We start from the raw sequence: 11,751 nt of genomic DNA on the forward strand, positions 1-11,751 counted from the left end.
TGTGTGTGTGTGTGTGTGTGTGTGTGTGTGTGTGTGTGTGTGTGTGTTTTCTGTCTTTTTCTTTGTTTATAAAGTCCACAACATCAGTTCTCAGGTCTGAAATCGACATCTCACTCTGTCATCTACTATCTCGACTAAATGACAAAGTTGGCAGAATCAATTAAAATACACTACATTCATTATTTATACAGACACATTATCATGAAGAAGCTGAATGTTGTCAATTCTTCATTTTTGTATCTGACAGGACTACCCAGAGGATGAGCTCTTGCTGGTTTTTGACAGGGACTTGATCTATGGCCAGAGCTTCTACCTAGTTCTGACCCCCGACGCTAAGGAAAGAATCTTAAACGTAGGTCGACGTAGTTTTGGTTTGGGTAACAAGGTTTACTTTCTCCTTTTGTTCTTACTCACATTCTGTCCACTACTTGGTCTTTGAAGTGTGGTGCAGTAACACTACACTAACTAAATATGTAAATGTGACTAATTATGAGAATACATGTGCCAGTCATTTAGCATGCAGTGTGGCACCAGTATTTTGTTTAAATTTTATTCTGGTTCAATCCTGTCGGCAGGAATGTTCACTATTGTTTACTTTCCTTTTATATTCGAGGTATGTACACTATTTTATCAGTCACGCTATCAGTAATGGCTCACTGTGACTGTGTGGGCCGATTTCATGTTTAACAATAAAAAAAAGTCTTACTTATCTTCCACTTTTGTGTGTTTCATGTTCTTTATATTGGATCATCTTGTAATGCTCTCCAGGTTGTGCAGTCACCACAGCCTGAGACACCAGAAGTCATTAAAACCCCAGAACCAAAGCCAGAACCAAAGCCATCTCTTAGCAGTGAGCAGGAAATAGATGAAGAATCTGTCAAGGAGTCCAGAGAAAAGGTGCTGCAGTATATAACATCACATTTGCACATGACATCTGGATGTTCACCCTTGTCCTTTCATTAAACCTCTCTTTTCTGTCTGTTTTCTCATCAGCTGTGCTTCAAGTTCAGAATGAGGAGGAAGTTTGGGGCACCAGTCTGTTTTTCTGATTCCGTCACACAAGTCACAGAGTATATTCCTTCCGACCAAGACCGCAGACTCGGCATCAAACTGATGCAGAGGGACTGCGGGACTCAGGCTGTTTCCAGACTGCAAAGCAGCAGTGCTCAGACACAGTGGTATGCCAGCAAATCAGTACACAGAAAACTGACTTGTTCCATGGGGGGGGGGGGGGGGACATCTCTTTATTATTTTAATAGTAACTCCACCTGCACAAACCTATTGTAAAGTTATTTGTCCACTTTACAGGACGTTGTCGAGGAATATGTCTACCCAGTACACGCCAAGAGAGTTGAGTTCTGAAGAAAAAGACAACATCCTCCAGTCTGACAGTATGAAGGATTTCTGCAAGTCAGTGACCCCAAGGTAAGATGACATATTCCTGAAATTCATGGTGTCTTCTGTCTGCTGTCTAAGGGTGTATAATGAAGACCAATAGTCAACACAAACTCGTAAATTCCTGTATCAGCCTCAGGGTTCTCAAACCCATCCATTATTACACCTGTGGGAGCATTAGAATATTCCAAAACAATACCTTTAGAAGGCATTCACCTTGTCAATGTGCTAGATTTTGAGATGTTATAGTTTCCTTCACAGCCCAGACTTTGGGTCTCAAATGAAAGTTTAAATTATACGTTGTAATCTTACACTCCACCCTCAACCCTCCTTTGTGTCCAGGTAAGCACTAAGGAGTATTAGAAAACTTCATACTGTAGCTATGAAGAGAGTTGATGGATGAAAACAAAACATAATGCACAGGTTTTGCCAGATTTGACATAGTTATATTTAGTTTGTTTTTTGCAGAATGTTGTACGCCCTTCAGCAGGAAGGAATCATGAATGTGTTCTTTGATGACTGGAAGGCTCTGGGGACAGCAGCTAACGACATTGACTGGTCTGGGAAGGATTTCAAAGGTTTGAAGCTTCATAAGGCCTTCTCAGACCAGCACTACACCAAGGACAAGAAAATCAGCAGCGTCAATTGGCACCCTACCATCATCTACGGTAAAGTGACAAAATCTCAGTCAGAGGAAAGTTTTGTCCAGAAGATTTGTAGACATTTTCTCACACAAAAATATTCACCAAAATACTTTATAGCATTAACTCCCTCAATACTTAGCCAGTAATGGTTTTAAATGTCTATCTGGTAGAAAACTGTTGACAAAGATAGTGTTGATGGACAATGTTGGCAACAAATACAACAAAAATAAATGACATTCATTCTCTCTGCAATCTGTCACTGACAAGTATTTCAATTTGACATTCCATCCATTGTAAAAGCATTCATCTTCTTTACCGCTGCTTTGTAATGTTGCTAAGCTGTCATCACCCACAGAGTAGGCTTCCAGCAAGATCGAGAATTATAATATCAGTGTCACAACCGTGATCACTGTGAACATGCGTATGTTATTCAAAGGGGGATCAGAGTTAAATCCAGTAAAGTTAAACCCTACTTAATCTTCAGCTGATACATTGTGTGATGTGTTTATTTGATGTGATAGGTGTGATCGCTGTGGCTTTGACAGAAAAAAGGCAGGAGCAGGAGTCCACAACGTTTGGATCCGAAGATTCTCTCATTCTCTTTTACAGCTTCTCCGACCCCTCTAATGCCCAGGTATGGATACATATAGAAGCATTTGGGACCGCCTGAGTGAATGTGGAGAGTGTACAAGCTGGAAAACAGATTGAAAAGACCATATTTCTATGTCTCTCATCGACAGCACACAAGCTCATTTTCACCTCATATCTGTTTGAGACACACTTTGATTTCATGGCTGAAAGGGTTTGCTTACTCCTGTCATTTAAGTCTTTTATTTGCTTTAGCAACATTTGAGAGGCTCTATTGATTTGACGGAGGAGCTAAATCAATGAAACTGAGCTGCTAAACCACTCAAAAGTAATATGAGTTCTGCATGACGTATGCCTTCACTGGTGCATGCGTCATGCTTTGGTTTCACTGTCTGCTGGAGCAGTGATCAAAGGGGCAAAGGGTACTGTGTAGAGGAAACCAGAGACGTCACATAGTTTAAATAAAGAGATTTATTTAGTGTGGGGAGTAAAGTGCTGTAGTTCAGTGTTGCAGCTCATTTTAAACTCCAGGAGATTTAAACATGATGCCGAAAAATGACTTCTCTGTAATACCATGCTGCCCCTCCTGGGTCTTTTTTCCCCTTATGCCTGATGAAATGGAATCTACTGTATACTGTATACACTTGGGGTTTTGTGGATTAAAAGCTGAACTTTGAATGGCGAGACTAGAATAAATAAATATTCAGGATGGCAGGCACCCAAAACATGGAAATGTCTACTTTGAAATGTAATATTTCTGCCCTGTGTACGTGGGTTTCTGTGTTGTTTGCAGTTGCTGCTGGAGTGCCCAGATGACATTTTTGCCTTTGAGTTTTGCCCTTCTGATCCAAATATTATCGTTGGCGGCTGCAAGAATGGCCAGGTGCTGACTTTGACTCGGCTCTGCATCTCTGGTTTGCTGCATCTGCTGCCTTTTCTGCCTCGTAGTCACTTTTCCATGCCCCTCTTTTCATTATAAGGGAAGATTATTAAATCGATGTCCTGTACAATTCCAATGAAATGTTTCTTCTGTTGCTGTTTTCTCAGGTCGTGTTTTGGGACAGTTCTGCTCACGTCACACACTTACAGGGAACACAACCTGTTAAGAAGGTCTCTGTTAACACAGACACATATGTAAGTACCCATATCCTTTCTCTAATGTGCACAATGTTGATACACTAACACATGGTGTTCTGTATCTGAGTTGGTGTATTACATGTTGTATCAGTCACCGTAACTCTTTGGCTAGTAATGATGTCAGCTTGGTTTATTCAAGTACGGATCTTCAGTGTATCAAAGCATGCAGCATATTTGCTGTATGACAGAGTGAGACGATGACATGTTGACTCCTGAGTTCTCCCCTCATCCTCACTCTTTCATTAGATGGGAATGAAGTGGCCTAATGGTCCTTTTCAAGCCAGCCACAGCTGTCAAAACTAGTTCCACAAACGTACAAATGCCAGGAGTGAATCTCAAAGAAGGTTCTACCATTCAGTGACTCCTCTGCTAAACAGAAAGAGCCTAGAAGGCCTCGGCAAACACCACAGTCGGGTTGAAGTGACCTGGCTTGAACTTGAAAGAGGGCTTCTCTTGTGGCTTAACATCATAGTAAACTAATATTGTCACGGCCTAGCTGCCCTGTTTACATGGCATTATGTGGAATAATAAAGAGAGGGAGTTAATGATACGTGACAACAAACACATAAACTCCTTCATAGCCTGTTGAGACATCCACAGACCAAATATTAAAGCAGTTCTGTCGCTTAAAGCCTGACCTCCACTGACATCTTCCGCTTGGCGGCTGTATTTAAATAGACATACAGTATATGCCCTCATCATATAGCCCCCATTTGCTTTGTGTGTTTTTATTGCCTCTACAGTGGAACAGATGTCTCCATCCCTGTCCTCACTACTTCCTTCTCTTTTGCTTTTCCCTCTAGCACCCTCCGTACCTTTCTCTATTCTCTTTGTCCTTGTTTGCTCTTCATTCCCCAGAGTCAACAGCATCAGCTACTCCAGCTGTTACACAAGCCTTCCATCCTCCACCATAGTTTGTCCACATAGAAGATAACACACGAGCAAATCAGATCACTCCCCTCCCTTGTGTTTGTAATGTAAACATTGGCAGTTGTATCTGCGAAAAGGCTTTCTTTGGATGTTGAGTGCTGTGAAAGCTGCCCTACACCAGCACCTGTTGCTAGCTTATCAGATGAACAAAGAATTAAAATCCTCCTTTATAGATTTCTGTTCTGTTCACACCCTTTAAATCTGCAGGTGCACAGCAGTGTCATTGAAAGGAATCTTTCCACATTCTGTGCATGTTTCAAGATCCAAGGCACAATCTTTGAACTTCTGTGTCGCAGAATACATCCTTTGATAAAGTTTACTTAATTTGAATATCATGCTGGAGCGTTTTAGGATGGCTGTTCACCACTGTATGAAGTCTTGATATTTAGATTGAATTGTCAAAGCTCACTGTACTCACTGTACATGCTGTGCCTTTTGTGTCTCACCTCCCACCAGGACCTCTATTACAAGAAAGAGAATAAGACTCCTGCTGTGCCCTACTGTGCCGTGTCTGCCATAGACAGCAGCCACAAAGCACCAATTACTGATGTCCACTGGCTGCCACCAACATTTGAGGTACACAGAGCTGAAGGCCAGAGGGGTTGGAAGGAGGACATTAAATAGTCAGAACACTGATCATGTAAAGAGTTAATTGACCATCAGGAGTGCATTAGGGAGGTGCTGGAACCTTCTTCTGATCACTATTTCATTTGGCCTATCTTGATTCGTAAAAGGTGTTTTGTGTGACTACACAGAAAAACATTCGTTAATGTTTTCTTTATCTCAAGCCTCTTTTATCATATCTAAAGTCAACAATGTGGCATACTTACGGCAACTAGAGTACATTTTAATCCTTCACATCTAAGCTCCAAATTGATAACAAAACATTAAACACGTAAAATGTCAAGTATCTTATTGCTGTAATGATTTCTATATCTAGTTCTGGAATATTGACAGATATTTGATCTGGTTAAAAGCCACTTGAGTGTAAATAAGTCTGACAGGAGGTAATAGTGGAAGTAGTCAGGGCAGAGAAAAGACTATGGAGGCTATAATGTAACATACTGAGGATATAATGATAGAAATTGCACGGTTCAACAGGAAGGTATGGAAGGTTAACACTGTTCCACTGCCACAACATATTGCTTATTGATTTGTGTCACACTGTTTTTTTTTTAATCTGCAGAACTGCTGCGAGCTTTATTGTGGCCCTGCATCTCAAAATGTATTGACCCGAAGTGATATTTGCTGCAGTGACACTATAGTGTTTGATCTGTAACCCAGCATTACGTATAGTGATAACTGTGAAAGATAATGGTAGACGCCATAAAAAAATACAGTAACATTAAACTATGGTCACACACAGATTCACTACATTGTAACAGTCCACAGAACCTAAGCATGTGGCTTAGTGTTTCTAAAATCTTCTTCCTAATGAAATAATAAATACATTATGATTCTGGTGTCCCACTGGTGCGTAACCCCCGCGTCTATACAGCCAGTTGTAATGAATCACGACTACCACTGGTACTCATCTGAATAAGTGTAATAAGACAATCATCAATGTGCACCCGAGCATATTTTCCATTATCATTAGCTCTTTACTAAGCTTGACAGACATTTGTTGATTTTGCGACTCACTCTCTCATTAAGGTGACCAAGACGGGCTTACCAGTGGAGAACAAGGACAACATTTCTGCTCAGATTGTCACCTGCTCCCCTGACTGGTAGGTCTTACAGAAAATAATAAATGAATGAAATGATTGCAGGTCAGATGACAGGTCCCACTAGAGTCTTTCTCTCTGTACTGTGCACTGCTTGCAGTTATTGGCAGCTGCCACATTCAGAGAAGATGCTGCTTTACACCTTTAGTTAGAGAATGAGAAAGCCTACAGGTCTACAACAGAGTCTGTGTCAGTCAATATTCACGTTGTGTGTGTTTAATTATAAACAAAAGGATCAATGACTATGTTCATTTTTCATTTGTCTCCCTCTGAAGTGCTCTAATGGTCTGGGATGTGCGAGTGCCACACAGGAGGCAGAATGTGGATCAGAGGACACCCGACGGTGTCCCCGACACTTTCAAACACCTGGACCACATATGGAAGCCTCTGTTCAGGGTACTGCAGAGATTAAGGGTGCAATACAAAATGAATGTCGAGGGTCAAATCTAAAAGTTAAGCTGGATGCACATTGTGATAGTATGCAAACCAAATGGCCATTGTGTTCAGTAGACAAACGTTACGTCCACCAATATTTTAACATGTTAAAGCGTGATGATGAAGCCTCTAACATTTATTTATCAGATTTATGTAGATGTCGGATTACACAGGCATTTTAAAACAGTGTTAATTAAAACTTTCAAATCCTGTATTTTTGGAAGAAACGCAATTAACTTCGATTAACTCTTCACTTCCCTTCTTTACATTTTTAAGAAATCCAATCACATTTCAGATCAGGTTTTTTTATGAATGCTTTGAGTTTATTTGATTCCCCAAAGTGCAACATTTTAAACCACAATGACATCATTTTTTACTTGATTTTAAAAGCTCTGTGTATGTGTATGTTTATTTATGTACAGATTTCTATGTATTCAAATTGGGCTCATTGAATGTATTTAGGTGTGCTTGCTCATAGTCCTTACATTTATTTCATATTATGTTGTGTCTCTGTCAGTATCTTCAAATGTCAAAAGTTGTCTTCTTCTCTGCCATGTGTCAGGTTTCCCTGCCAAAGATTGATACCAGTGGAGTATACGCTCCTCTGAAATTCAGCCTGGCTAATACAGCCAGGACCACAGGTGAGGGATTGTACCCTTCAGGCTGGTTGGTTGGTTGGTTTGTTCCCGTCTGTTGCACTGCCTCGCCCGTCTACAATCAGTAGCATTACTCAATTACAATCATTTCTACAGTACATACTGTCAGGTGTTATTGTTGGATGCAAAGCACCTCTTAAAGGTGAGTTGTAATAACTCACTCAATCACCTTTCCAAAAAAAGGACAAAAAAAGCAAAACTCAGAATGAAAAACACAAAATTTCAAACCTACACAAATGTGCACTTACAGTAGCGATAAAATATCTAAAAAGCTGCATCGGTCCTTTCTTGCCATGTCAGAGTTGCAGAAGCTATTACTTTTCTTACCTTTAGATGGCACACAGGGCTGCTATGCCTGTTTTGGCATGCCTTGCATGAGCAGTCATATTTTTCAGATGAGAGGAAAGCATGTTCTGTGAAGGTAAAGATGTACTGGATTCTGAATCTTTGTGCATTAAATAAAGCGAGTAGGCCAAACATTGAACATTACAAATATAAACATCCAATGTCTAATAGTTGTCTGGCTGAAGGTCTGCCTTTATAAACACAGCTTTGGTGGCTGGCGGTTATAGATATATGTTCACTAACTGAGGCAATAAATCTGTTGCAGCCCTCAGGCAGTCTGTTATTAAGCTTTTAATTAATCCCTGTGTGATTAATACTAAGCTACTTCAAATAATTGACTCATATTTATTGAGTCTAGACTGTCTGCCTCTGAGCCCTATATTCAGCAGGTTTGTTCTTTGCCTTTTGTTGTCCCTGATGCTGAAGTCCCTTGCACTTACAGCAGTAGCCTCTGTAGAAGAAGCTGCACCCTGCGCTTTCAACAGTACCACATGGTTTTTTTCCCCTCGTGGAGATTAAGCAACAGTTGAGCAGCAGTGCAGTGTGGTGAAAGTGAAACAATGTCTACATCTGTTGCTGTGCGGTGTCGTCTGTCTCACATCTTTACACACATCTCAACTGGGGGAAAGTGGATTTGGAAGATGTGTGATTGGGTAATCTGATCTGACCTTCAAGAGCTAATCTAACAGAGTGAAGCTGAGCCTTGATTGGGAGCGGCCCGCTGATAAGGGGGTGTGGACGGATAGTCCTGTACTGTCCCTGACAGACAGTTGGGCTTTTGTGATGGAAAAGGCTTCTTCCATCACTACCAGTCCTGCTGATCTCACCCCTCCCACCCTTCTCCCTTACTGTCTCCCTTCTTGCCACAATCCTCACTCCCACCTCCACCTCCTTTGTCTCCCGCTCCCCTCTTACCAACCCATTCACCTCAGCCATACCCCTCCCCACCTCCTCCTCTTCTGTCTCCATCGTCTTGTTCATGGTCAGATTACAGAGCAGGCTGCACCAATCTCTCTTGTTTCCCTTTACTTTAAATATATGTTTTTAATGTTCCTTGTCTTTCTGTGCCTATTGTTCATTCCCTCATGGTTGTGTTTTCCTTTGGTTTGGGATTATCTTTCCTTGCAAACAACACCCAGACTTACTTACACTCTCCACTGACAGAAGCAGCTGATGATGGCAGCTCAAAGGTCGTCCCAGACTTCAGACAGCTCAGAGTGCCCTCAGCTAAGACAGTCACTGCTCTGGAAGATGTCAATACCAAACTCTTCATTGGAACAGAGGTAAACAAAACTAATAAAGATATTTAAAAAAAGAAAGGTGTACCGTTTTAACATGTTCCATGATGTGTCTGTTCTCACTTCCAGTTAGGGGAGATGATTTACACCGACTGGAAACTGGTAAAAGACGACGCTGGAGGGCTGCACAGTGAGTATTCTGCTTTACCATTATTAAAGTCAGTTTAAAGAAGCATAAGCTCGTTAACTGTAAATCATGTATCATTGGCTTTCTTTGAAACGGACCAGAATGTGTTGTTTTTATTAGTTTAATATTATCAACAATAGTAATTGTATCCTCAAAGTCTTGAGCCAAATGAAGCAATTGTCAATAATAGATTTAATCCTAGAAACAAGTCTGCACCAATTATAAAAGTTATTTAAATAGACTACTGTAAGGCAACTCTTTGGTTTGGCAGCCAATGTGAATGTAATCACCGTGGACGTAGAGAGCACAGAGGGTTGATTGCTCCTTGTATTGCATTGCCCTGTTGCTTCTGTGGGAGTAAATTACTGTCAAATATAAAGTGTGCCTTCTATTTCTGTCTCTCCTCTCTCTCAGGTGCCAAGCCCCTCCACTGCTTCAGCATCCATCACTGGCTGGTGAATACGGTACAGCTGTCGCCCTTCTTCAAAGACATCGTTTTGACAACAGGAAGCTGGAACTTTGCCATCTGGAAGGAGGGAGTCATGGTAACGACACCTGTCACTTAAATTACCATAGCAGACAATGCAACCAGTAAAAAGCACGCCCACATACTCGGTTGAATTATAACGAAAATGGAATAAACACCAAATATCAAAGTTATCCTAGACTTTAAACATAATCAGTGCCACATAGCACAATAAAATGCATAATATAAAACATATATCAGACCAGAATTGTTGCATTTTAAATCCATTGACTCTGTTTGACGTCTTGCACTACGACATCCAGGATGGCCCCATCATTGAGTCACCAAGGTTTGAGAAGTGGTGCACTGCGGGATGCTGGTCCCTGTCCCGACCCGCTATTTTCTTCATTGGGAAAGAGGATGGCAGCATTGAGGTGTGGAACCTTCTAGAAAACACCAATGAACCTGCGCAGGTCCACACACTCGTCACCAACGCCAAGATTACCTGCATCAAACCCTGGACAGCCTCCCGTGAGTTCTTGGCCTCTTTGGTGCACAGTCGAGTATAACATACATGTATGTGTGGCTCCCTTAAAAATGCATTACTTCTTTTATTATGTTTTCATTCTAACGTTTGGGTCTCACAGCCAAAGCACAAAGGTTTGCCTGAATGAGAAATACATGGAAGTAAGCCTGTGAACTAGTTGAGGCATTAAACCTGAGTGTGCTGGATATATCATTCATACTTTATTTGTTTGTATTATTATAGGTTAGAGCCATTTAAAGTGCTTTACAGGTGGCAAGCTGATAATAACTGAAAACAGTAAAACAAGTTGAGACTAAATTACTGTAATGATAAAACCAATAAAATAGATATAATACATCTTTACACAATAATACAAATACATAAAAAATATTATAGGCAGTAAAACAATAAAAAACATTAATAGAATGTAACATATTAAAGACGGCCATAAAACATTATATTATACTCTCTGGTGCAGAAACTCTCTTGCTGCTACTCAGATATGGACTGGGCCTTCCTCTCTGTCTGTTTTATTTATATTTCTTCTATAAGTTCCTTGTTGTAAGATTTCTTTGAACCATGAAGCTCATTTACTGGACATTGTTTGTACATACAGCCAAGCAGCACTTCCTGGCTGTGACTGATGAACTTGGAATGCTCCGTGTTTTGGAAATCCCAAAGCCAGTCTGTGTTCCCTCCTGGAATGAGGTAAGACAGTCCAACCACCTACTTATGAGATTATGAGTTGTCTACTTATTATTTTGCAAAAATAAATAATAATGTACCCTTGGTCAAGGTTAAAAAGTAGGTAACATATCCAACACTGCAGCATGCCAACACAAGTTTTATTTAAGTTTCTGTTTGCTGCTTTATTACATTGATATTAAGCTAGTACAAAATGGTTCAGGGGTACCAAACCTCCAGCGTTGTCACAGTAATTGTGATTATGGGCTATTGTGTTATTAGTCATGAGCTTGTTTAACGGAAGCCTGCTAACAAGTGCCTTTCTCTTTTGTCTGTATGCAGAGTCTGAGGGTGAAGAAATTCTTTGAGGTTGCGGAAGAGAGGTTGAAGGATCTTGTGAGGTGTAGGGAACTGTGGGGAAAATGAGCCGAAGAAAGCTGAAGAACCAAAGAAGAAAGTGGTGAGCTGACTGTAGAAAGAATGAACAGGCTTTGAGCTCTCCCAACCATCAATATTGGCAATTAAAGTGGCCTTGAATGAGACCTTGTGTCCTCTGCTACACTCACTGACAGCCACTTGTCTTACCAAACAGTCTGAATGTTTTATTTTTATTGCCCCAGTTAAAAGTGTGTTCACCAGTCTCTCTCTCTCTCTCTCTCTCTCTCTCTCTCTCTCTCTCTCTCTCTCTCTCTCTCTCTCTCTCTCTCTCTTTCTCTGTCTCTGTCTCTCTCTCTCTCTCTCTCTCTCTTTCTCTGTCTCTCTCTCTCTCTCTCTTTCTCTCTCTCTGTCTCTCTCT

At 40.9% G+C, this 11,751-nt stretch overlaps 1 protein-coding gene across 1 annotated transcript in view; it reads left to right on the plus strand.

The window, feature by feature from the left end:
• Positions 1 to 11,751, plus strand: part of dnai3 (dynein axonemal intermediate chain 3) — an 18,358-nt gene that overhangs the window by 5,046 nt on the left and 1,561 nt on the right. Inside the window, exons 4-21 of the mRNA XM_031859320.1 lie at positions 248 to 352; positions 769 to 897; positions 994 to 1,178; positions 1,309 to 1,425; positions 1,864 to 2,063; positions 2,561 to 2,673; positions 3,421 to 3,510; positions 3,675 to 3,761; positions 5,151 to 5,270; positions 6,348 to 6,421; positions 6,694 to 6,814; positions 7,416 to 7,494; positions 9,019 to 9,137; positions 9,222 to 9,282; positions 9,694 to 9,824; positions 10,069 to 10,276; positions 10,888 to 10,979; positions 11,298 to 11,378. Coding sequence (XP_031715180.1) covers positions 248 to 352; positions 769 to 897; positions 994 to 1,178; positions 1,309 to 1,425; positions 1,864 to 2,063; positions 2,561 to 2,673; positions 3,421 to 3,510; positions 3,675 to 3,761; positions 5,151 to 5,270; positions 6,348 to 6,421; positions 6,694 to 6,814; positions 7,416 to 7,494; positions 9,019 to 9,137; positions 9,222 to 9,282; positions 9,694 to 9,824; positions 10,069 to 10,276; positions 10,888 to 10,979; positions 11,298 to 11,378 — 2,112 coding nt within the window. The remainder of the gene's footprint in view (positions 1 to 247; positions 353 to 768; positions 898 to 993; positions 1,179 to 1,308; positions 1,426 to 1,863; positions 2,064 to 2,560; positions 2,674 to 3,420; positions 3,511 to 3,674; positions 3,762 to 5,150; positions 5,271 to 6,347; positions 6,422 to 6,693; positions 6,815 to 7,415; positions 7,495 to 9,018; positions 9,138 to 9,221; positions 9,283 to 9,693; positions 9,825 to 10,068; positions 10,277 to 10,887; positions 10,980 to 11,297; positions 11,379 to 11,751) is intronic.

This window comes from Anarrhichthys ocellatus, unplaced genomic scaffold, assembly GCF_004355925.1.
Source record: "Anarrhichthys ocellatus isolate YVR2014 unplaced genomic scaffold, GSC_Weel_1.0 scaffold22, whole genome shotgun sequence".
NCBI classification, from domain to species: Eukaryota; Metazoa; Chordata; class Actinopteri; order Perciformes; family Anarhichadidae; genus Anarrhichthys; species Anarrhichthys ocellatus.